Source organism: Orcinus orca, chromosome 5 (assembly GCF_937001465.1).
Source record: "Orcinus orca chromosome 5, mOrcOrc1.1, whole genome shotgun sequence".
NCBI lineage: Eukaryota > Metazoa > Chordata > Mammalia > Artiodactyla > Delphinidae > Orcinus > Orcinus orca.
The window spans coordinates 89,600,512-89,626,179 of NC_064563.1; the positions used below are offsets into that span (position 1 = coordinate 89,600,512).

At 36.2% G+C, this 25,668-nt stretch overlaps 1 protein-coding gene across 1 annotated transcript in view; it reads left to right on the forward strand.

Moving 5' to 3' along the window:
• Positions 1 to 25,668, forward strand: part of CFAP44 (cilia and flagella associated protein 44) — a 137,620-nt gene that overhangs the window by 43,649 nt on the left and 68,303 nt on the right. Inside the window, exons 11-14 of the mRNA XM_004272091.4 lie at positions 239 to 338; positions 1,027 to 1,121; positions 3,777 to 3,986; positions 4,610 to 4,720. Coding sequence (XP_004272139.2) covers positions 239 to 338; positions 1,027 to 1,121; positions 3,777 to 3,986; positions 4,610 to 4,720 — 516 coding nt within the window. The remainder of the gene's footprint in view (positions 1 to 238; positions 339 to 1,026; positions 1,122 to 3,776; positions 3,987 to 4,609; positions 4,721 to 25,668) is intronic.

Sequence of the window (25,668 nt, forward strand, 5' to 3'; positions counted from 1 at the left end):
CTTGTGCCAAATCACACAGCCATCAACTGCATCATCTGTCTCTCCTAATTCCAAACTTCAGCGCCCTTTCTATCTTATGCCTTTTCTTATTTCTGTTCAGATAAAGTCACACATGATACAGGGTTCTAATTGCATTTCTTTAAACTTGGCCTTAGTTCTGTGTTAACCTATCTTTGAGCTCTAATAGGATCTTTTTGCCTATCTTTGAGCTCTAATAGGATCTTTTTTTTGTTATCAGACCCAAGATCCAGAATGCCTTTTCTCCTTCCATTCTGGAGCCATTGAAGCCTTGGCCGTCTCTCCTCTAACTTATCTCATGGCCACTACTGCCTTGGACTGTAAGTAGGAACTCATATCTGGACCTTTGTGTTTTGTTTTCAATTCATTTTTTAATGTGTTTGATTAAAGTATTTGAGAATTTTTCCGAAAGGGAAACTTCTTGATACAAGTGAGGTGAGTTTCAGGAGAGGGGAAAGGGCCCAAAATACGGCAACCATGGTTATTGTGAGAGATTAAAATAAAGACACATCAGTAAGTTACTCGTGAAAATACCATTCATCTTGGTGTTATCCACATTCATGCTTTTCCTTTTCTTTCCATCTCCTTTCTTCCTTCTTGACTTACAGTGAATCTATGTGGACTGTGCAAGGTGAAATTGATCCACTAGTCAGTCATCAGTTGTTTCTTTACTACAGTCGTCCCTTGGTATCTGTGTAGGGATTTGTTCCAGGACTCCACTGATACCAAAATCCACAGATGCTCAAGTCCCTTATATAAAATGGCATAGCATATATATATATATATATATATATATATAAAATGGCATATAAACATTATTCATGTTTATAAATTACCTGATTGAGGGTATACATGTAAAGTTTTAACTAAAGAAAGTTCCATTAGATTATCAGTTGATTTAATTTTTATGATGTTTCTTGTTTAGTGCTTAAATGTGAAGTGAGCTAAAGTTATTAAAGATATTTATATATATATATAAATGTTTCTTTTAAAACTGTCTTTCTGTAGGCTCTGTTAGACTCTATGATTTTGCTAGCAAAACTCCTTTGGTTCAGATGAAATTCAAACAAGGAGGTACTGCCCTTACTTGGGTACCACGACGGGTAAGCTTATTGTTATAATGAATTTCTACTAGAATCTATTTGTAAATATGGTGTATTAGTGCTATTTCTTAGAAACACAGATATTTTATGACTCTGGATTTTAGGGAAGAACAAAAATTTTAGTTCACTCAGAACGTGATAGAAATCATATCGTGACTTTGCTATTGTGGTTTTGGTTCTGTTTTAATGAAAATCTATTGTTATGCCACATAAAGTTTAGAAATAGTTCCATGTTAAAAAGTAATTACCTGATGGGCTTCCCTGATGGCGCAGTGGTTGGGAGTCCACCTGCCGATGCAGGGGACACGGGTTCGCATCCCGGTCCGGGAAGATCCCACATGCCGCGGAGTGGCTAGGCCCATGAGCTGTGGCCGCTGAGCTTGTGCGTCCGGAGCCTGTGCTCCACAACGGGAGAGGCCAGAACAGTGAGAGGCCCGCGTATCGCAAAAAAAAAAAAAAAAAAAAAAGTAATTACCTGACAGAACTTTGTGTATCTGTCCTTTGCCTGACTCTGATTCATTCATTCTTTATATTTCCAGCATGTCTGCAACGTGCCAGTCCTGATTCTGGGAATATAGCAATGAACAAAAAGAAAAAAAATATTTGCCCTCATGAATCTCCCACTAGAGTGGGAGACAGGAGGCAGAGACAGACAAAAAACAAAATAAGTAAATTTATGTGATATGTTAGATAATGATAAGAGCTATGGAAAAAATTAGAGATCATTGTTCTAGTTGTCTATTGCTGTGTAATAAACTACCCCAAATGTAGTGGCATAAAACGGCAATCATCTTATTTTGCTCAGTCTCTGGTTTGGGAATTCGGACAGGTGACAACAAGGATGGATTATCTCTGCTTCACAGTATCTGGGGCCTCAGTAGGGGAGATTTGAATGGTTGGGGCCTAGAGTCATCTGAAGGCTTCTTTGTTACAGGTCTGGCACCTGGGTTGAAGGTTAAGCTAAGCTGGGATGTCAACAGCAGTGCTTACCTGAAGCCCATGCCACATGGAGAGGTCATTATCACAGCATGGTGGCCTCAGGGCAGTCACACACTTCTTTATGGCAGCTCAGGGCTCCAAGATATAGTGTTCCAGCAAATAAGGCAGAAGCTGCTGTCCTTTTATGACCTGGCCTTGGAAGTCACATAATGTCACTTGTACCATACTCAGTTGGGTGAAGCAGTCACAAGCCCCCCCCACTCCCAGATTCAAGGAGGGAGGGACTTAAACCCCACCTCTCCATGAGAGGCATAGCAAAAAATTTGCAGCCAAGTTTTTCAAGTGTCATGGGAATATTTGGGGAATATTTTATCCTTATTGTTTTGGGTTGAAGTCAAAGAGAAAACGTTCCAGGCCCAAAGTAGATGTGGAGGTGGCTGGAATGGAGGGGAATTTCATGATGGGATCAAGACCAGAAGGAGAACTCAGGCCAGGGAATAGAAGCAGAACAATGATGAGGCTGGATTAAGTAGAAATGACAGAGTATTTAGATTACCAAACACGGATCACTCTTTATCCTAATCTATTTACACTCTTACCTAAATTCTTTAAAATACAGCCTATGTAATTGAATCATTTTTTCAGATGCTTGGGCAATGTCCATAGAATGTTTTCTTTTTTAGCCTTATATCCAAGTAATGATCATATGGACATTATGCTTGAATTGCCCCTTCTTCATACCCTCTTGCCTTTCTGGAAAACTGCACATCATTGTTTACAATTTAGCCCAGGTCAGATATCATCTCCTCTGCATAGCCTCCATGACCCCACCTTCACGTAGAGCTGCGTACTTCTTCCTTTGCGGTTTTTGTTTAAGGACTGCGTATATACCTCTTTTATAGCACTTATCACAGTGTACTAAGATGACTTGCTTTATTGACTGTCTTTCCCACCAGACTGTTTGTTCTTCATGGCGACACCATATCCTATTCATCTTTGTACTTCCAGTGCCTCTAGAGTTACTGGTACATTTAGACACTTAGTAAATGTTTGCATAAACATTCAGTTGGAATTGAATGGAATATAGTTTTCTTATTCCCAAGGTTTTCGTAATTGCCTGGCTTCAGGGATGATCAGTCTGCTCTAAAGAATACCAAGGCTCTTGCCCTTCTCCTGAATGCCTTCTGAGATAGCAGATGTAGTACATTAAGACATTGCTCGATTTATATCTCTGGCCCAGACTTCTCCTCTAAGCTGCAGACTAGGTCAGCTTTCTTTGCTATGTGCTCTCAGAATGTTTATTTCTGTTTACTTATTTCAGTTCATAATTCCATATTCATTTGTGCGGTTGATTAATGTCTGTCCTCCCACTCGACCATACATTTGTAAAAACAGGGGTTGAGACTGTTTATGCTCACACTTGGGTTGCTGGTGATGGGTGCCTGGCACATAGTAGACAGACGCTCCACCAGCTTTTGCTCATTGAATGCTTGGATTGTCATTGTTTACCTGTCTCATGGTCTGCAGTGGTAAGGAACTGTCATAGAAGAGATGGAGGTTACCAGAAAGTAGTATAAGGAATTATTGATTAGCATTTATTTTAGTTAATTATTTAGTTAAATAATTTAAGTCTAAATAAAATACAGAAATCTGTTATGTAGTACAGCTTTCTTAATCAACTAATTTCAGAAACCTTGCATTTCTTTTTTGTCCAAGGTAAGCAACAGTGGAGCACAGATTATTGCAGGATTTGAAGATGGCGTTGTTCGAATTCTTGAACTTTATGATCCAGAAGGGCTCACAAGTTTTGTGGGACGGAAGAGAGTTTCAGATGCAGATATTTGTTTGAAACAGGTTTTCAAACCTCATACTTCTCCTGTCACTGCTTTAGCTTATGATCGTGATGGAGAAGTTCTAGCCACAGGGGTAAGTAGTAGATTTCCTTGTGTTTCCTATTGAATTTTCCTGGTTAACCCTGCCTTGTTAGTCTTCCTACTTAATGATGCCTTATTTGCTTATATTCCTTTCTGAGAATATATCCCTATTTTGTTTTCTTTGTATTCAGATTCTTTCAGTATAGTCTGTGCATGACATTTAAAAATATTCTTACAAATTGAGTTGTAATGCTTATTTTAAATGAACAGAAATGTTCAACTGGGAATCATGCAACATGTTTTATGTATAATGAACGTTTTATAACCTAGGTATGTTCTTATGTGGAATTGGCCTAAATGAAGAGAATAAACATGTAAATGCTTTATGCATAAATAGGTGAGCGTATGCATTGTGGAATTTTTTGTGAATCTTATATACAGGTATGGTGAGCATCTTTTCAGAAACACATACAAGAAAACATGGTTTGTCAAGTGTTCTCATGGGGAAAATGAAGCAAATATTTGAAACAAGAATGTTCCCAGAATAACCTGGGGAAATATGATCATTGTAGGTATACGTATACAGTGGGTGTAATATAGCTGTTAAATGCTTCTTTGTACTGTATGCAATATGTTTCATAATAATATGTATTTCGGTATCTCTCTTTTTCTTAGAGTAAAGATCAAACTGTCTTCTTCTTTGAAGTGGAAAGGGGTTATAAGCCAATCGGTTATATTACTACTCCTGGACCTGTTTGCCAGTTAACCTGGTCTACAGCCTCTCATGTAAGTAGTTATTTGTCTTCGTGTTTAAGTCTCAGTTACTACGTAGTGAAGTGATCTGGTAGATAGACAATAGTGGGTGGAATTATTAGCTCCACTCCTGGGTCCCGCTGTGAGGGGCCAGGGAAGCTGCTCAGCTTTACTAGTGGAGCATTACTCAGGAGCTTCAAGCCCTTCCCATTACCTCCTCCTTCTTCCATAATCTAATTATTGTATCAGACTTTGCTTCAACAATGGAGACTTCAGCCCAAAACACAACATGTCAGAATGTGTTGGGTGTACTTGTCCTCATGTTTAATCTCTTTACTTCCCTTCTGCTCCCATTCCAGCTCCATTTTCTCTTCTAATCTTCCGTTGCCTCTTTTCTAATAACAATTGGGGATTCAGTATTGATTACTAATCTTATTTAATGCCCCTAATTTCCCTAATTTTGAGCATAGGATAATTCAGTCACCTGAATATTGATTGAATGTCTAAACCAGGTACTTGTACTAGGGTTCCAGCATAATAATAATGCTGATGAACTGTGTAGAGGTACTGTCAGGATTTTGGAGGTGGGGGGTAACATCTGTAATCTATTTTAAGCTCTTCTAAAGAAAATGGCCATAAAAATATAGTAGTACCTAGAAAAAATATTTTTTTAATTAACAAATACTCATTGTTTTCATCTTTGCTAGGCCCTGGCAATGGATTCAATAAGCAGTATATAACAGTATCTTCTGAAGGAGAAAAAAAAAATGCACATGTTTAAGAAGTTATATTTATCTGTGATAGAATTATTTAAGATTTCACAAGGGAATGGGTGACTAAATTATCAGTGATATCAGTGGTATAGACAATACGTGCTGTGAATATAGAGCATGTATATCAAGAAAGGGAATATCAAGAAAGGGAGAAGTTAACACATGATGTGAGTTAGTTGAGAGGAGGAGAGTGCAAGTTGTGTAGGCGAAGGAAAGAGAGCTGCAAAGGATGCTCTGTGTTAAAGCATGAGCTATTGTATCACAACATATAATATTTTGTGCATCCTTCAATCATTTCCCTATATAACAAAGTTTTAAAAAACCCAGCATTTTTCAGGGGTTGGAAACGATGGGTGGGAAGGGGGTGGGTGTGACTATAAGGGGCAGCTTGAGGGAGATCTTTGTAGTGGTGGGATAGTTTATGTTTTGATTGTGGATGGTTGCATGAATCTGCACATGTGATAAAATGACACAGGACTATACACGCATTCTATATTAATGTTGATTTCCTAGTTTTGATATTGTTGCAGAAGAAGTAACCAGTGGGAGAAACTGGGCAAAAGGTATAAACCTCTTTGTACTATCTTTGCAGCTTCCTATGTATTAATAGTTACTTCAAAATAAGAAACTAAAACGAAAATTAAGGCAGAAAAGACACACCCCCCAAAAAAAACAATTCAAAAGTCATTTCAGGCAGTGGTGCCAATTAGCAATTATATATCTAGTATTATTTGGGAATTACTAATGTAAGTTACTCTCATCTCACAATATATACATGCACCAAATCATCACGTTACGCACCTTAAACTTACACAATGTTATGTCAGTTATATTACAATGAAGCTGAGGGAAAAAAGTAAATTAACATGTGTAACTGATACTGCACACTTCAGTTGTCCAAATAACAATAGCTGTTAGCCCCTACCAGCTCACTGGTCAGACCTCCTACCTTTCTGAATGCATTAAGCTTCTGCTCATTATTTTGGTTTCCAATAAAGCTGCATCACACACAGAACCATTCCATCTGCAGTGGTCACTACCATGATCACTTAGGCAGCAGTGTGGAGAAGTTACAAGGGAGCCAAATGAGAGGCAGGTAGATCTATTGGACAGCTGTGTTCCAGAGAAGATGTGACCAAAGTGTGAAAGACCGTGTGGATAAGAGATAGGTAGAATTGACTGAACTTGGTGATCTTCCGAATTTCTGGGGGTGATTTTGATGTGTCTAAATGAAATTCATTAGAGTTTTTCTAAGACATGTTGTTTTTCCTCCTGCATTTTTCTGAGAACACCATTCTCCCTGTTACCTAAACCAGAAAATCTTTAGAGCCATCTCTTCCCTACCTCTAACCACCCTGCTTTGGTGGTTCACCAAGCCCCCCCATTGGTTATGCACCCTAAACATCTGTTAAATCTGTCTCTTCCTCTATGTTGTCTTGTTCCTCTTTGTTTCATGCATTAAGCTTTGAACTTGATCTTCTCTGCCTAAAATGACCTCCTTCTTGTCATCCTAGCACACATCAACTCACTATATTTTAACACACACACAGTTTACTAATATTTTATTAAGGATTTTTGCATCTACATTCATAACAGAGTGATAATTTCCCCCTTTTGTAATGTCCTTGCCAGGTTTGGAATCAAGGTATTTCTGTCCTCTTTTTTTTTTTTTTTTTTTAAAAAAAATAGTCTTTTCTATTCTCTGGACCTGATTTGTTGTTTGTAGGAGGATTTTTAATAATGGATTGAATTTCTTCAGTAGATGTCTTCTTTTAGCAGTTTATAGTTCTATAACTTCCAACCCACAATTTTATACCCAGTGGTAGTATCTTTCAAAAATGAAAGTAAGTAAACAATAATGTGACTTTTTGGATGAAATGAGCAACTCCTGTTCTCATGCAGCTTAGGGTTGTGCAAATGTTTTAAAGGCAAAGGCCCAGCAGAATGTCAGACTCCCTTTTCTGCACTTCCCTTTTCTCTGGTATCATGTGCCATCAGGTCCTAACTTTCTTGTCACTTTGAACTTCAGCTTGTGTCTATTCATCTCTGAGAGAATGCCTAAAGCTCTAGAACACTGCATTCTGTTTGGCTTCTAGGTCCCATGCAGTAAGTTGACCAATGCCCTTAGGAGAAAGAGGTGCAGAGAATGCCCAGCTCACCTCACCTAGCTTCCCTTCTCCTGCTATCTTGGCTCTTAGAGCTGTGGCTGTACTGGTTTCTCTGTGTTGTCTTGAACTAGCCGGTTTAGCAAAGTTTTCATGTGTCATTGAATTCAGTTTGCTAACATTAGTATTTTTCATCTATGTTTATAAAAAAGATTTGGATGATATTTTCTGTCTTCATAGTTCATCATCAAGTTTGTTATTAAGGTTTTTTTCATCTCCTAAGATGAGTTGTAAACTATTCTCTCTCTCTTGAAGAATTTGTAATATATTACAATTTTGAGTTTTTGGCAGACTTGGTAGTAGAGCCATCAGAGCATAGGGTTTTTTTTTTTTTGAGGTGATTTAAAAAAAATTAATTCAATGCCTTTAATGATTATAATTCTTCTTTTTAGATTTTAAAGTATAATTGACATAAATAAGTCTCAGATATGCGACATGATTTGATAATTGTTTACATTGAGAACTGATCACCACAATAAGTCTAGTTAACATCTGTTACAATACATGAGAACTTTTGAGATCTACTCTGAGGAACATTCAAATATGCAGTACAGTATTATTAACTATAGTCATCATGCTGTACATTACATTCCCATGACTTATTTTATCACTGGAAATTTGTACATTTTGAACCCCTCCATTTTATCATTACCCAACCCCTGCCTCTGGCAACCACCAGTCTGTTTTCTGTACCTAATGTTTTTTTCTTTCTTAAAGATTCCACATACAATTGATATCGTGCAATATTTGTCTTTCTTTTCCTGACTTATTTCACTTAGCATAATGTCCTCAAGGTCCATCCATATTGTTGCAAATGATAAGATTTCATTCTTTTTTATGGCTGAATAATATTCCATTGTGTACATATAATCACAATGGAATATTTTCTTTATCCATTCACCCTTCAATGAACACATAGTTTCCATATCTTGGCTATTGTAAAGAATATTGTGATAAACTTGAGGGTGCATGTATCTTTTCCAGTTAATGTTTTCATCTCAGATAAATACCCTGAAGTGGGATTGCTGGATCATGTGGTAGTTCTATTTTTAAGTTTTTGAAGAATCTCCACAATGTTTTCCATAGTGGCTGTACTGATTTATGTTCTCACCAACAGTGCACAAGGGTTCCCTTTTCTCTACATCTTAGCCAACATTTCTTGTCTTTTTGATAATAGCTATTCTAACAGGTGTGAGGTGATATCTCATTGTGGTTTTGATTTGCAGTTCCCTGATGATTAGTGATGTTGAGCATATCTTCATGTACTTGTTGTCTGTCTCTATGTCTTCTTTGGAAAAATGTCTGTTCAGATCTTCTGCCCCCTTTATAATTGGATTCTTTGTGCTTTTTTTTTTGCTAATGAGTTGTATGAGTTCTTTATGTATTTTGGATATTAGTCCCTTTTCAGATAGATTATTTGCAAATATTTTTGCTTATTCATAAGGTTGCCTTTCATTTTGTTGAGTTCTTTGCTGTGCAAAAGCTTTTTTAGTTTGATGTAGTCTCACTTTGTTTTTGTTTTGTTTTGTTTTTGTTTTTGCTTTTGTTGCCTTTGCTTTTGGTGTCAGATCCAAAAACTCATCGCAAAGACCAATGACAAGGTCAAGGAACTTACTGCCTATGTTTTCTGTAAGGAGTTTTATGGTTTCAGGTCTTACGTTCAAGTCTTTAATTTGTTTTGAGTTAATTTTTGTGCACGGTATAAGATAGTAGTCCAGTTTCATCCTTTTGCCTGTGGCTGTCCAGTTTTCCCAGCACCATTTATTGAAGAGACTGTCTTAACCCCCTTGTGTAGTCTTGGCTCCTTTGTCATAAATTAATTTACCATATATATGTGGATTTATTTTTGGGTTCTCTATTCTGTTCCATTGATCTCTATGACTGTTTTTATGCCAATACCATATTGTTTTGATTACTATAGCTTTGCAGTATAGTTTGAAATCAGGTAGTGTGATGCCTCCAGCTTTGACTTCTTTCTCAAGATTGCTTTGGCTATTCAGGGTCTCTTGTGGTTCCAATCAGATGTATTCTTCTTGATTTAATTTTGGTAAGTACATTTTTCTCCCCTAGGGAACTTGTTTATTTCCTTTGAATTTTCAAATTTTTTGTCTGTAATTTTCGTAATATTCTTAATGTCACAGGATCTGTAATGATGTTTCCTTTTCAGTTTTTTATATTGGTCATTTTTTTCCCTGCCTCTTGCTTAATCTTCCTAGATGTTTGTCAATTAGTGTTTTCAAGGAACTTTTCACTTTATTGATTTTATTTTGTTTTTTATTTTATTAAGTTATATTCTTTTATTACAATCCTACATTTACTGTCTTAAGGTTTATTTTCTTGTTTTCTAATTTCATGAAACGGATATTTATATTTTATTATTATTCTTTATATGTATCTTTATGTGTACCTTATAAAGCTATAGCCTTTAATGTATCCCACAAGTTTTGATAATGTAGTATTTTTATTATCATCCAGTTGAAAATATTTTCTCAGTTTCATTTTGATTTCCTTGACCTATGGACTATTAAAAAGTATTGATATTTTATTGTTTATTTTTAATCTTTTTTTTTTTGGCTGTATTGGGTCTTCGTTGCTGTGCACAGGGTTTCTCTAGTTGCGGTGAGTGGGGGCTACTCTTTGTTGTGGTGCACAGGGTTCTCATTGCAGTGGATTCTCTTGTTGTGGAGCATGGGCTCTAGGCACGCGGGCTCAGTAGTTGCAGCACATGGACCCTAGAGTTCATGGGTTTCAGTAGTTGCGGTGCATGGGCTTAGTAGTTGCAGCATGTGGGCTGTAGGGTGCACAGGCTTTAGTAGTTGTGGCTCATGGGCTCTAGAGCACAGGCTCAGTAGTTGTGGCACACAGGCTTAGTTCTCTGCGACATGTGGGATCTTCCTGGACCAGGGATCGAGCCTGTGTCCCCTACATTGGCAGGGAAATACTTGACCACTGCACCACAGGGAAATCCTTTATTTTTATTATTTAAACTTTATTTTTATTGAAGTATAGTTGATTTACAATATTAGTTTCAGGTGTACAGTATAGTGATTCAGTATTTTTATAGATTATACTCCACTTGAATTGATTATAAAATATTGGCTATATTCCCTATGCTGTACAATATATTCGTGTGGCTTGTTTATTTTATACATAGTAGTTTGTACCTCTTAATCCCCCTACCTGTATCTTGTCCTCCATCTCCACTGGTAACCACTAGTTTGTTCTCTATATCTGTGAGTCTGTTTCTGTTTTGTTATATTCACTAGTTTGTTTCATTTTTTAGATTCCACATATAAGTGATAACATACAGTATTTGTCTTTGTCTGACTTGTTTCACTAAGCATGATACCATTCAGGTCCATCCATGTTGTTGCAAATGCAAAATTTCATTCTTTTTTATGGCTGAGTAACTACATCTTCTTTATCCATTCATTTGTTGATGGACAGTTAGGTTGTTTCCATGTCTTAGCTGTTGTAAATAATGCTGCTATGAACATTGGGGTGCATGTATCTTTTCAAATTAGTGTTTTTGGGTTTTGTTTTGTTGGGGATATATACCCAGAAGTAGAATTGCCAGATCATATGGTAGTAATATTTTTAGCTTTTTTAGTAACCTCCATACTGTTTTTTTACAGTAGCTTCATCAATTTACATTCCCACCGACAGTGTACCAGGGTTCCCTTTTCTCCACATCCTCCCCAACACTTATTAATTATGGTCTTTGGGTTGATAGCCATTCTGGCAGTTGTGGGATGATATCTCATTGTGGGCTTTGATTTGCAATTCCCTGATGGTTAGTGATGTTGAGCATGTTTTCATATGCCTGTTGACCATCTGTATGTCTTCTTTTAAAAAAATGTCTATTCAGGTCTTCTGACCATTTTTAAAATTGTTTGTTTGGATATCGAGCTGTATGAGCTGTTTATATATTTTGGATATTAACCCCTTATGGGTCATGTCATTTGCCAATATTTTCTCTTGTTTAGTAGGTTGTCTTTTTGTCAGTGGTTTACTTTGCTGTGCAAAAGATTAAGTTTAATTAGGTCCCATTTGTTTATTTTTGCTTTTGTTTCCTTTGTTTTAGGAAACAGATCCAAAAAAATATTGTATGGTTTTGGTCAAAGAGTGTTCTGCCTATGTGTTCTTCTAGGAGTGTAATGGTTTCTGGTCTTACATTTAGCTCTATAATCCGTTTTGTGTTTATTTTTTGTATATGGTGTGAGAAAATGTTCTAGTTTCATTCTCTAACATATAGCTGTCCAGTTTTCCCAGCATCATTTATTAAAGGGACTACTTTCCCCATTGTATATTCTTACCTCTTGTTGTAGATTAATTTTGCCCATAAGTGTGTGGTTTATTTCTGGGCTCTCTATTCTGTTCCATTGATCTATGTGTCTGTTTTTATGCCAGTACCATACTGTTTTGATGACTGTAGCTTTGTAGTATAGTCTGAAATCATGGCATGTGATACCTCCAGCTTTGTTCTTTTTTTCAAGATTGCTTTGGCTATTCAGTGTCTTTTATAGTTCCATATAAATTTTAGGATTATTTGTTTTATTTCTGTGAAAAATGCCATCAGTATTTTAATGGGCATTGCATTAAATCTGTAGATTGCCTTAGGTAGTATGGTCATTTTAACAATATTAATTCTTCCAATTCATGAACATGGGGTATTTTTCCATTTCTTTGTATCTTCAACTTCATCAATGTCTTACAGTTTTCAAAGTATAGATCTCCTACCTCCTTGGTTAAGTTTATTCCTAGGTATTTTATTCTTTTTCATGTGGTTTTAAAAAGGACTGTTTTCTTGCTTTTTCTTTTTGGTAGTTCATTATTAGTATATAGAAAAGCAACAAATTTCTGTATATTAATCTTTTTTTGCCTTTTTTATTTCTGTTTATTGTAAAGTTTATTTTTACAATTGCTTCAATTTCAACATTTGCAAGGACAACCACAGAAACAAACTTTTTATCAAATTTGTTGTCATATCCTAGTATATGCCTAAAGTCTTAGAAAATGTCATTTTATATTTGCAAACATTCACTCCGCTTAAGCATACTTTGGGGTGATTGATATGTTCATACATGTAAAATAGATTCTAGGTAATCAAGAACTAAAGCATCAGACAATCAGGAACAAAAGTTTGCAAATTAGCCTTGAATAAAATGTTTATAAATGAATATTTTATCAGTCTGGCATTCTGCTATAACAGAATACCATATACTAGGTGCCTTAAACAACAAACGTTTATTTCTCACTGTTCTGGAGGCTGCAAGTCTGAGATCAGCCTCATGGTCAGCATGCTCGGATGCCAGCATGGTCAGATTCATAGTGAGGGCCTTCTACCTGCTTTCCAGATCACTGCCTTCTTGCTGATTCCTCACATGGAGAGAGAGCGAGCTCTGGTCTCTTCATCTTATAAAAGTACTAGCCCCATAATGGGGGCTCCACCCTAAGGACTTCATCTAAATCTAATTACCTCCCAAAGCTCCCACCTCCACATAGGGTTTCAACATGTGGATTTTGGAGGAACCCAAATATTTAGTCCATAGTAAGTGGCAAGCAGTTATTCCCTAAAAATATTTGATTTCAGGAAGTGTATTTTACTGAAGATCATTTAGGATATGTTGTTAGTATCTAAAATATTTGGGATACATTATCTAACCTTTCAATATTAGCATCCAACTTGTATCATTTCTTGAATAAGACAAGGGTAGACTGATTTTTTCAACTTTTGAGATTAATGAATCAAAAAGAATGACAAGATTGATAGTTGCTATATTCTTAAAGTTATGAGAATTAAAATATTCAATATTTTTCATCATGGGGAGAGTATGTTTACTAATTATCAGATTGGAAAATTGAAATGATACACTTCAGTTCATCCCCAAAATGCAATATTACTCAAGTGATAAAAGCTTAATAAATGTATTTTTGAGTGCACTACTTGAAAATTTGAAAAAAATGCTCTCCACAATGAAGGGGCTTTGATTTAGCTAGTTCTTATTGGTTCTTATTGGTAGTTTTTCCAATGTTAGTAACTTTGTCATATAGAGTAATTACAGAGTATAACCAGTGGGTGACTATTACATTAACTATGATTTGTCAATTGAATCTGTTAATTTAATAAGGAGTAAATGTCTAGGTCTTAACAATAACAATGGAGTTCTTCGTAGTACTTCACAAATACCCAGCCAACCCTTGTCAATTAATTTGCTTAGTGGAATTTAGATGACCTTCATAAAATATCCTCTTGATTTATCTAGTCACGTTGTAAATAAAAAGATTAATCAAGGTGTAATACAAAAGAAAATGAGTTTCCTTTTATAGAATTTCACTTGATTAGAAAAGGAAATCTATAAAATGTGGTAGAGAAGTATTAAAGCTCCTTATTCCTATAGGGCATATATTCTGCTGCTTTGATTCATTTTGGGGATGAAGTCTATAAATAAATGTATATGTAAGAAAACCACAGCATTTTCTCTTTAGATGGTTCTGAAGTTTTCTGGTTACCTAGCAAAAATGGCATGACATGCATATATATGTATATATGCATATATGTGTATATACATAATATATATGTCATGTTTCTGTATACATATATGCATACTGTACATAAATATCAGTCTTCAAAATTTAAATAAATTTACTGGTTGTTGACATACAGCTTTTCATGAAGGAATTTTGTAAGACAGATTAAAGACAGGAAGAATAGAAACTGCAAAACAGTGCCTCTCTAACATCTTTCATCTCTAAAACAAACTACATTCAGTCATCAAGGATACAGACCTTCATGAAGGATAGAGAAGTATAATGAAATTGAATTTTCAGGTATTTTAGAATTAACAATGTGATGAGAGTGACTTACTGTGATACACATGATGGATGAAAAATATCTGGTTGAGTTATTACAATTACAACGATGATTTTGTCATTTTATCACAAAAAATAACCCAACATCTTCCACTTGAATAAGATTACTTAAGAATGTGTGCATAGAACATACAATTGGGTAAGGGTCTGCATTAGCTCATGGAGTACTAGGTGGCTCAATTCAACCTTTTCATGAGGATAAATAGAATTTGACAGAATATGACCAAGGCATCTTATTGGTGGTGTGAGATGTAGCACAAATACTGGGAAAACTTCAAGTACCGAAAACTGATTCTGCTAAGAGGGCAGGCATATTCTGATCAAAAGGAAAAAAAGGAAAGAAAGAAAAAAAAAAAACCTCAAAAATTGGCTATCTTTTTTTTTTTTTTTTTTTTTGCGGTACGTGGGCCTCTCATTGTTGTAGCCTCTCCCGTTGCGGAGCACAGGCTCCGGGCGCGCAGGCTCAGCGGCTCCGTGGCATGTGGGACCCTCGTGGACCGGGGCATGAACCCGTGTCCCCTGCATCGGCAGACGGACTCTCAACCACTGCACCACCAGGGAAGCCCAAAAGTTGGCTATCTTTCTGATGTCCTCCTTAGTCTATGGAGACTCATGTTCAAGATGAGGGCATAGCAAAGGAAGAAATTATGACAAACCTTCACTAACTTCAGCTTTTTTTTTTTTTTTTCTTTTAAGGTTTAAACAAGGAACCAGCTAAAGGATCCATTCTAATTCACTATTTTTTTCTAACTCTCCCTCCATCCATCTCCCTCTCCTCCTTGGCAACCACTAACTGAAGCTTGTATCCCCCAAAACTATGTACTAAGATAAAGATGAACCATAAGTTAAATAGCTCTAAAATGCACACTTATGGCCCTGTGTTGGATCACCCAAGTGATTTGGAAATCTTCAAATATGAAAATTGGAATAATGTAGTTCTAGACTAATAGAAACCCCAGAAGACCTCAGGAGAAAGAAATTCTTTCCTCCTCTACAGGGGAAAAATATTCTAACACCAAGTAAAGAAAGGTTGATTGGAAATTCCAATAAATTGTTTCTCTAACATTATTTCCAATGTCTGGATGCTTGAAGGGAATAAGCTGATGAAGCCATGTAGAGACATGTGACCTTGATTTATATTTTGGGTATCTATGAGTCAAGATATTCCTTGGATAAGGAATGTTGTTGCTACCATTGGCTGTATCAGGCAGACAGACAATTGTTAATGGCTCAAGATTTTATAAAAATATTGATGAACTAGTTGTTGGCCAGGGCATCCAGTGCTAAGATGACTACCAGAAGTATCTCCAACTATGTTGACCCTTGGGTCCTGACCTTTATCATGGGTGTCCTGGTTAAGGGATGTAAAACAGCAACTCTCCAGTGGGTTTATCATGCATGATGGTAGTTGATACCATGTGTACAGTGTATGACTGTATATTAATCTTGTATTTTGCAACTTTATTCTAATACAGACTTTAGGATTTTTCTATATATAGTATCATGTCATCTGTAAAAAGTGAGTTTTACTTCTACCCTTCCAATTTGTCTTATTTTTCTTATTTGATTGCTGTTGCCAGGCCTTCCAATACTATGTTAAAAATATTAATAGAATTGGTGAGAGTGGGCATCCTTGTCTTTTTCCTGATTTTATAGGAAAAGCTTTCAGTTTTTCACTATTGAGTATGATGATAGCTCTGCATTTGTCATAAATGGCCCTTTTTATGTTGAGGTATGTTCCCTCAAGGCCAACATTGATAAGTTGTTTTTTTTTTTAATCATGAATGGATGTTGAAATTCATGAAATGCTTTTTCTGCATCTATTGAGATGATAATGTGACTTTTTAACATCTTTATTGGAGTATAATTGCTTTACGATAGTATGTTTCTGCTTTATAACAAAGTAAATCAGTCATACATATACATATGTGCCCATATCTCTTCCCTCTTGCGTCTCCCTCCCTCTGAGCCTCCCTATCCCACCCCTCTAGGTGGTCAAAAAGCACCGAGCTGATCTCCCTGTGCTATGCGGCTGCTTCCCACTGGCTATCTATTTTACGTTTGGTAGTGTATATATGTCCATGCCACTCTCTCGCTTTGTCACAGCTTACCCTTCCCCCTCCCCATATCCTCAAGTCCGTTCTCTAGTAGGTCTGTGTCTTTATTCCTGTCTTACCCCTAGGTTCTTCATGACATTTTTTTTTCTTAAACTCCATATACATGTGTTAGCATACGGTATTTGTCTTTCTCTTTCTGACTTACTTCACTCTGTATAACAGACTCTAGGTCCATCCACTTCATTACAAATAGCTCAATTTTGTTTCTTTTTATGGCTGAGTAATATTCCATTGTATATATGTGCCACATCTTCATTATCCATTCATCTGATGATGGACACTTAGGTTGATTCCATCTCCGGGCTATTGTAAATAGAGATGCAATGAACATTTTCATATATGACTCTTTTTGAATTATGGTTTTCTCAGGGTATATGCCCAGTAGTGGGATTGCTGGATCATATGGTAGTTCTATTTGTAGTTTTTTAAGGAACCTCCATACTGTTCTCCATAGTGGCAGTACTAATTCACATTCCCACCAGCAGTGCAAGAGTGCTACCTTTTTTTTTTTTTTTTTTTGCGGTACGCGAGCCTCTTGTTGTTGTGGCGTCTCTCGTTGTGGAGCACAGGCTCCAGACGCGCGGGCTCAGCGGCCATGGCTCACGGGCCCAGCCACTCCGCGGCATGTGGGATCTTCCAGGACTGGGGCACGAACCTGTGTCCCCTGCATCGGCAGGAGGACCCTCAACCACTGCGCCACCAGGGAAGCCCGAGTGTTCCCTTTTCTCCACACCCTCTTCAGCATTTATTGTTTCTAGATGTTTTGATGATGGCCATTCTGACTGCTGTGAGATGATATCTCATTGTAGTTTTGATTTGCATTTCTCTAATGATTAGTGATGTTGAGCATTCTTTCATGTGTTTGTTGGCAATCTGTATATCTTCTTTGGAGAAATGTCTATTTAGGTCTTCTGCCCATTTTTGGATTGGGTAGTTTGTTTTTTTGTTATTGAGCTGCATGAGCTGCTTGTAAATTTTGGAGATTAATCCTTTGTCAGTTGCTTCATTTACAAATATTTTCTCCCATTCTGAGGGTTGTCTTTTGGTCTTGTTTATGGTTTCCTTTGCTGTGCAAAAACTTTGAAGTTTCATTAGGTCCCATTTGCTTATTTATGCTTTTATTTCCATTTCTCTAGGAGGTGGGTCAGAAAGGATCTTGCTGTGATTTATGTCATAGATTGTTCTGCCTATGTTTTCCTCTAAGAGTTTCATAGTTTCTGGCCTTACATTTAGGTCTTTAATCCATTTTGAGCTTATTTTTGTGTATGGTGTTAGGGAGTGATCTAATCTCATACTTTTACATGTACCTGTCCAGTTTTCCCAGTACCACTTATTGAAGAGGCTGTCCTTTCTCCACTGTACATTCCTGCCTCCTTTATCAAAGATAAGGTGACCATATGTGCGTGGGTTTATCTCTGGGCTTTCTATACTGTTCCATTGATCTATCTTTCTGTTTTTGTGCCAGTACCATACTGTCTTGATTACTGTAGCTTTGTAGTATAGTCTGAAGTCAGGGAGCCTGATTCCTCCAGCTCCATTTTTCGTTCTCAAGATTGCTTTGGCTATTTGGGGTCTTTTGTGTTTCCATACAAATTGTGAAATTTTTTGTTCTGGTTCTGTGAAAAATGCCAGTGGTAGTTTGATAGGGATTGCATTGAATCTGTAGATTGCTTTGGATAGTAGAGTCTTTTTCACAATGTTGATTCTTCCTATCCAAGAACATGGTATATCTCTCCATCTATTTGTATCATCTTTAATTTCTTTCATCAGTGTCTTATAATTTTCTGCATACAGGTCTTTTTTCTCCTTAGGTAGGTTTATTCCTAGATATTTTATTCTTTTTGTTGCAATGGTAAATGGGAGTGTTTTCTTGATTTCACTTTCAGATTTTTCATCATTAGTGTATAGGAATGCCAGAGACTTCTGTGCATTAATTTTGTATCCTGCTACTTAACCAAATTCATTGATTAGCTCTAGTAGTTTTCTGGGAGCATCTTTAGGATTCTCTGTGTATAGTATCATGTCATCTGCAAACAGTGACAGCTTTACTTCTTCTTTTCCGATTTGGATTCCTTTTATTTCCTTTTCTTCTCTGATTGCTGTGGCTAAAACTTCCAAAACTATGTTGAATAAGAGTGGTGAGAGTGGGCAACCTTGTCTTGTTGCTGATGTTAGTGGAAATGCTTTCAGTTTTTCACCATTGAGGATGATGTTGGCTGTAGGTTTGTCATATATGGCCTTTATTATGTTGAGGAAAGTTCCCTCTATGCCTACTTTCTGCAGGATTTTTATCATAAATGGGTGTTGAATTTTGTCAAAAGCTTTCTCTGCATCTATTGAGATGATCATATGGTTTTTCTCCTTCAATTTGTTAATATGGTTTATCACATTGATAGATTTGCGTATATTGAAGAATCCTTGCATTCCTGGAAAAAACCCCACTTGATCATGGTGTATGATCCTTTTAATGTGCTGTTGGATTCTGTTTGCTAGTATTTTGTTGAGGATTTTTGCATCTATGTTCATCAGTGATATTGGTCTGTAGTTTTCTTTCTTTGTGACATCCTTGTCTGGTTTTGGTATCAGGGTGATGGTGGCCTCGTAGAATGAGTTTGGGAGTGTTCCTCCCTCTGCTATATTTTGGAAGAGTTTGAGAAGGATAGGTGTTAGCTCTTCTGTAAATGTTTGATAGAATTCGCCTGTGAAGCCATCTGGTCCTGGGCTTTTGTTTGTTAGAAGATTTTGAATCACAGTTTCGATTTCAGTGCTTGTGATTGGTCTGTTCATATTTTCTATTTCATCCTGATTCAGTCTTGTCAGGTTGTGCATTTCTAAGAATTTGTCCATTTCTTCCAAGTTGTCCATTTTATTGGCATAGAGTTGCTTGTAGTAATCTCTCATGATCTTTTGTAGTTCTGCAGTGTCAGTTGTTACTTCTCCTTTTTCATTTCTAATTCTATTGATTTGAGTCTTCTCCCTTTTTTTCTTGTTGAGTCTGGCTAATGGTTTATCAATTTTGTTTATCTTCTCAAAGAACCAACTTTTAGTTTTGTTGATCTTTGCTATCATTTCCTTCATTTCTTTTTCATTTATTTCTGATCTGATCTTTATGAGTTCTTTCCTTCTGCTAACTTTGGGGTTTTTTTGCTCTTCTTTTTCTAATTGCTTTAGGTGCAAGGTTAGGTTGTTTCTTAAGATAGGATTGTATTGCTATAAACTTTCCTCTTAGAACTGCTTTTGCTGCATCCCATAGGTTTTGGGTCGTCGTGTCTCCATTGTCATTTGTTTCTAGGTATTTTTTGATTTCCTCTTTGATTTCTTCAGTGATCACTTCATTATTAAGTAGTGTATTGTTTAGCCTCCATGTGTTTGTATTTTTTACAGATCTTTTCCAGTAATTGATATCTAGTCTCATAGCGTTGTGGTCAGAAAAGATACTTGGTACAATTTCAGTTTTCTTAAATTTACGAAGGCTTGATTTGTGACCCAAGACATGATCTAACCTGGAGAATGTTCCATGAGCACTTGAGAAAAATGTATATTCTGTTGTTTTTGGATGGAATGTCCTCTAAATATCAATTAAGTCCATCTTGTTTAATGTATCATTTAAAGCTTGTGTTTCCTTATTTATTTTCATTTTGGATGATCTGTCTGTTGGTGAAAGTAGGGTGTTAAAGTCCCCTACTATGAATGTGTTACTGTCGATTTCCCCTTTTATGGCTGTTAGTATTTGCCTTGTATATTGAGGTGCTCCTATGTTGGGTGCATAAATATTTACAATTGTTATATTTTCTTCTTGGATCGATCCCTTGATCGTTATGTAGTGTCCTTCTTTGTTCTCTTCTAATAGTCTTTATTTTAAAGTCTGTTTTGTCTGATATGAGAATTGCTACTCCAGCTTTCTTTTTGTTTCCATTTGCATGGAATATCTTTTTCCATCCCCTTACTTTCAGTCTGTATGTGTCTCTAGGTCTGAATTGGGTCTCTTGTAGACAACATATATATGGGTCTTGTTTTTGTATCCATTCAGCCAATCTATGTCTTCTGGTGGGAGCATTTAGTCCATTTACATTTAAGGTAATTATCGATATGTATGTTTCTATTCCCATTTTCTTAATTGTTTTGGGTTCGTTATTGTAGGTCTTTTCCTTCTCTTGTGTTTCTTGCCTAGAGAAGTTCCTTTAACATTTGTTGTAAAGCTGGTTTGGTGGTGCTGAACTCTCTCAGCTTTTGCTTGTCTGTAAAGGTTTTAATTTCTCCATCAAATCTGAATGAGATCCTTGCTGGTTAGAGTAGTCTTGCTTGCAGGTTTTTCTCCTTCAACACTTTCAATATGTCCTGCCAGTCCCTTCTGGCTTGCAGAGTTTCTGCTGAGAGATCAGCTGTTAACCTTATGGTGATTCCCTTGTGTGTTATTTGTTGTTTTTCCCTTGCTGCTTTTAATATGCTTTCTTTGTATTTAATTTTTGACAGTTTGGTTAATATGTGTCTTGGCGTATTTCTCCTTGGATTTATCCTGTATGGGACTCTCTGTGCTTCCTGGACTTAATTAACTATTTCCTTTCCCATATTAGGGAAGTTTTCAGCTATAATGTGTTCAAATGTTTTCTCAGTCCCTTTCTTTTTCTCTTTTTCTTCTGGATCCCCTATAATTCAAATGTTGGTGCATTTAATGTTGTCCCAGAGGTCTCTGAGACTGTCCTCAGTTCTTTTCATTCTTTTTTCTTTATTCTGCTCTGCAGTAGTTATTTCCACTATTTTATCTTCCAGGTCACTTATCCGTTCTTCTGCCTGTTATTCTGCTCTTGATACCATCTAGGGTATTTTTAATTTCATTTATTGTGTTGTTCATCATTGCTTGTTTCATCTTTAGCTCTCTAGGTCCTTGTTAAATGTTTCTTGCATTTTGTCTATTCTATTTCCAAGATTTTGGATCATCTTTACTATCATTATTCTGACTTCTTTTTCAGGTAGACTGCCTATTTCCTCTTCATTTGTTAGGTCTGGTGGGTTTTTATCTTGCTCCTTCATCTGCTGTGTGTTTTTCTGTCTTCTCATTTTGCTTATCTTACTGTGTTTTGGGTCCCCTTTTTGCAGGCTGCAAGTTCATAGTTCCCGTTGTTTTTGGTGTCTGTCCCTAGTGGCTAAGGTTGGTTCAGTGGGTTGTCTACGCTTCCTGGTGGAGATAATGTGATTTTTACCATTCATTTTGTTAATGTGCTGTATCATATTGAGTTTTGTGGATATTGAACCATCCTTGCATCTCTGGAATAAATCCCACTTGATCATGCTGTATGATCCTTTTTATATATGATCTTTTCTACATATTGCTAAATTTTCTTTTCTAATATTTTGTTGAGGATTTTTGCTATTGACCTGTAATTTTCTTTTTTTTGTGGTGTATTTGGTTTTGGTATCAGGGTAATGGTGGCCTCATAGAATGAATTTGGAAGTGTTCAATTTTTTGTAACAGTTTGAGAAGGATAGGTATTAGATCTTTTTATATATTTGGTAGAACTCCCCTGTGAAGTCATAGACTTGTTTGCTGGGAGTTTTTTGGTTACTAATTCAATTTCACTACTAGTGATTGGTCTGTTCAAATTGTCTATTTCTTTCTGATTCAGTCTATGTAGATTGTATGTTTCTAGAAATTTATCCATTTCTTCTAGGTCATCCAATTTGTTGGCATATAACCTTTCACAGTATTCTGTTGTGATTTTTTTGTTTCTCTGTGATGTCAGTTGTAATTCCTCCTCTCTCATTTCTTCTTTTGTTTACTTGGGTCCTCTCTCTTTTCTTCTAAATGATCCTGGCTAAAAGATAATCAATTTTGTTCATGTTTTGTTAAAAAAAAAAAAACAGCTCTTGATTTCATTGCTGTTTTCTGTGTTTTTGGGTCTCTATTTCCTCTCTGATTTTTATTTCCATTCTTCTGCTGATTTCTTTTAGCTTTGTTTTCTTTTTGTAATTCCTTTAGGTGGTTGGTTAGGTTACTTGATATTTTTCTTGTTTCTTGAAATAGGCATGCATCACTATAAACTTCATCTTAGAACTGCTTTTGCTGTGTCCATAGCTTTTGGAAAGTTTTGTTTTTATTTCCATTTGTCTCATGATATTTGCTGATTTCCTCTTTGATTTATTCATTGGCCCTTTGGTTTTTCAGTAGCATGTTGTTTAGACCCCACATATTTGTGTTTTTGCCAATTTTCTTCGTGTAATTGATTTCTAATTTCATACCATGTTGTTGGAAAAAATGCTTGATATCATTTCTATTCTATTAAATTTGTTGAGACTTGTTTTGTGGCCTAGCATGTGTTCTGTCCTAGAGAAAGTGCCATGTGCACTTGAGAATAATATGTATTCTGCGGTTTTGGGATGGAATGTTCCTTATTTATCTATTAAGTCCAACTGGTCTAATGTGTCATTAAAAACCACCACTTCCTTGTTGATTTTCTGTCTGGATGATCTGTCCATTGACATTAGTGGGGTATTAAAGTTCCCCTACTATTATTGTATTATTGTCAGTTTTTTCCTTCATGTCTGTTAACATTTGCCTTATATGTTTAGGTGCTCCTATATTAGGTGCATATGTTTTTTAGAAACATTAAAAAACATTTATTTATTTATTTGGCTCCTCCGGGTCTTAGTTGCAGCATGCAGGATCTTTAGTTGTGGCCTGCAGGAACTTCACTGTGGCATGTGGGATCTGGTTCTCTGACCAGGGATTGAACCTGGGTCCCCTACATTGGGAGTGCAGAGCCTAAGCTGCTGGACCACCAGGGAAGTCCCAGATGCATATATGTTAATGAATGTTATATTCTCTTCCTGTATTGATCCCTTAATCACTACATAATGCCTTTCTTTGTCTTTTGTGTAAAATTTGTTTTAAGGTCTGCTTTGTCCTATATGAGTATTGCTACCCCAGCTTTCTTGTCATTTCCATTTGCATGAAATATATTTTTCCGTCCCCTCATTTTCAGTCTCTGTGTGTCTTTAGCTTTGAAGTGAGTCTTTTGTAAGCAACATATGGATGGTCTTTTTTTAAAAGACCCAATGAGCCACCCATAATTCTTTGTTGAAGTATTTGGTCCATTGACATTTAAAGTAGTTATTTATAGGCATGTACTTATTGCTATTTTGTTACTTGTTTTCTGGCTGTTTTTGTAGTTCTTCTGTGTTCTTTTAGTTTCTTCACTTGTGGTTTATCCTGTTTGGGAATCTCTGTGCTTCCTGTACTTGGCTATCTATTTCCTTCTGCAGTTTTGGGAAGTTTTCAGCCATAATTTCATCAAATAGATTATCAACCCCTTTCTCTCTCTTCTCCTTCTCGGATCTCTATAATGGGAATGTTAGTATGCTTGATGGTGTCCCAGAGGTCCCTTAAACTATCCTCATTTAAATTTTATTTTTTCTTTTTGCTATTCTGATTGGGTGATTTCCATTATTCTACCTTCAAGATCACTTATGCTTTCTTCTGTATCACTTAGTTTGCTCTAATTCCTTCTAGTGTGTTTTTCATTTGTTACTGTATTCTTCAGCTCTGATTATTTTTAATATTTTTCTAGTTTTTGTTAAAATTCTCACGTGTTCATCTATTCTTTTTTCAAAGTCAGTTAGCATATGTATTACTAATGCTTTGAGCTCTTTATCTGGTAAATTGTTTCTGTTTCATTAATCGTTTTTTTTTAAGGGTTTTTTCCCTTGTTCTTTTGTTTGTAACAAATTCCTCTGTCCTCTCATTTTGTTTAACTTTCTCTGTCTCTACTCCTACTTTTTCCAAAATTTCACAGTTTTTTTCTGTCGTATAAATGACAGATCTTCCGTATTTTCTAGCTTAAAAAAATCTCTCCAGGCTGTGTTTTACGGATTTCTTCTCATATTTTCTACTGACTAGTAATCTCTTCAGTTATCTGGTATTAAAGCCATCCTTTGTGATCTTATTTTCAACTTCTGTATGTTTTAGTTCTTGAAGTTTTATTTGGTTGTTTGTCATATTTGTTTTGTTAGTTTTATATTTTTTTTGCTTCCTGTGGATACTTCTATATTCCTTTACATATAGTAAGCATAATTGTTTTTTGGACTGAGTCTGATAATTTCAACATCTGAAGTCTTTATGGATTTTTTTGGTATTTGTTTTGTTGACTCTCACTTTTGATGTCTTATTTCTAATGTGTCTGGTTATTTTATCTTCATGGATATGGATTGACCATATCTTCACTGAATGAATAAATGAATACCCTTTTCTGTACTCGAAAAAATTCTATTCTGAGGAGAAAAGTGTGGAACTTTTTAGCATTCATTATATATGTTTGGGGTCAGGGAGAGAAGTATAATAGTTAACTTTTATTTCATTTGTGACAATATTTATTACTTTTATAACTTGACTCATAAAATACAAACACAGCTCCTCTGAGGCTCTTGTAACTTGGCTATATCACCTTCTATCTTTTTATGTTGCTGTTATCATCTGACCACCTGGTCAAGCCTGCCCCTTTATTAAAATTTTGAGAATATGGTTATCTTTCTCTTTATCTGAAGTGTAAACAATTATACTGAATGATATTAACACCATGCGCCTAGTCAATCAAATCACATCAGCCTCTGAGCTTCTTGACCTCTTCATTTCCCATGACCTTTACAGTTTATCCACACACGTTCACAGCCACCCACTGGGCACTATTACCACAGTTTATTAGTTTATTAGGGCCTCCATAACAAAATACCACAGTCTGGGTGGCTTAAAGAACAGGAATTTATTTTCTCACAGTTCTTTAGGCTAGAAGTTTAAGATCAAGGTGCTGACAGCTTTGATTTCTTCTGAGACCTCTCTCCTTGCCTTGCAGATGGCCACCTTCTCACTGTGTCCTCACATGATTGTCCCTCTGTGTCCTAATCTCCCCTTCTTATAAGGACACCAGTCCTATTGGATTAGGACCCACCCTAACAACTGTATTGTAACATAATTACCTGCTTAAAGGCCCCATCTCCAAATACAGTCACATTCTTAGATACTGGGGGTTAGGACTTCTGCATAAGAATTTGGGGGGACATGA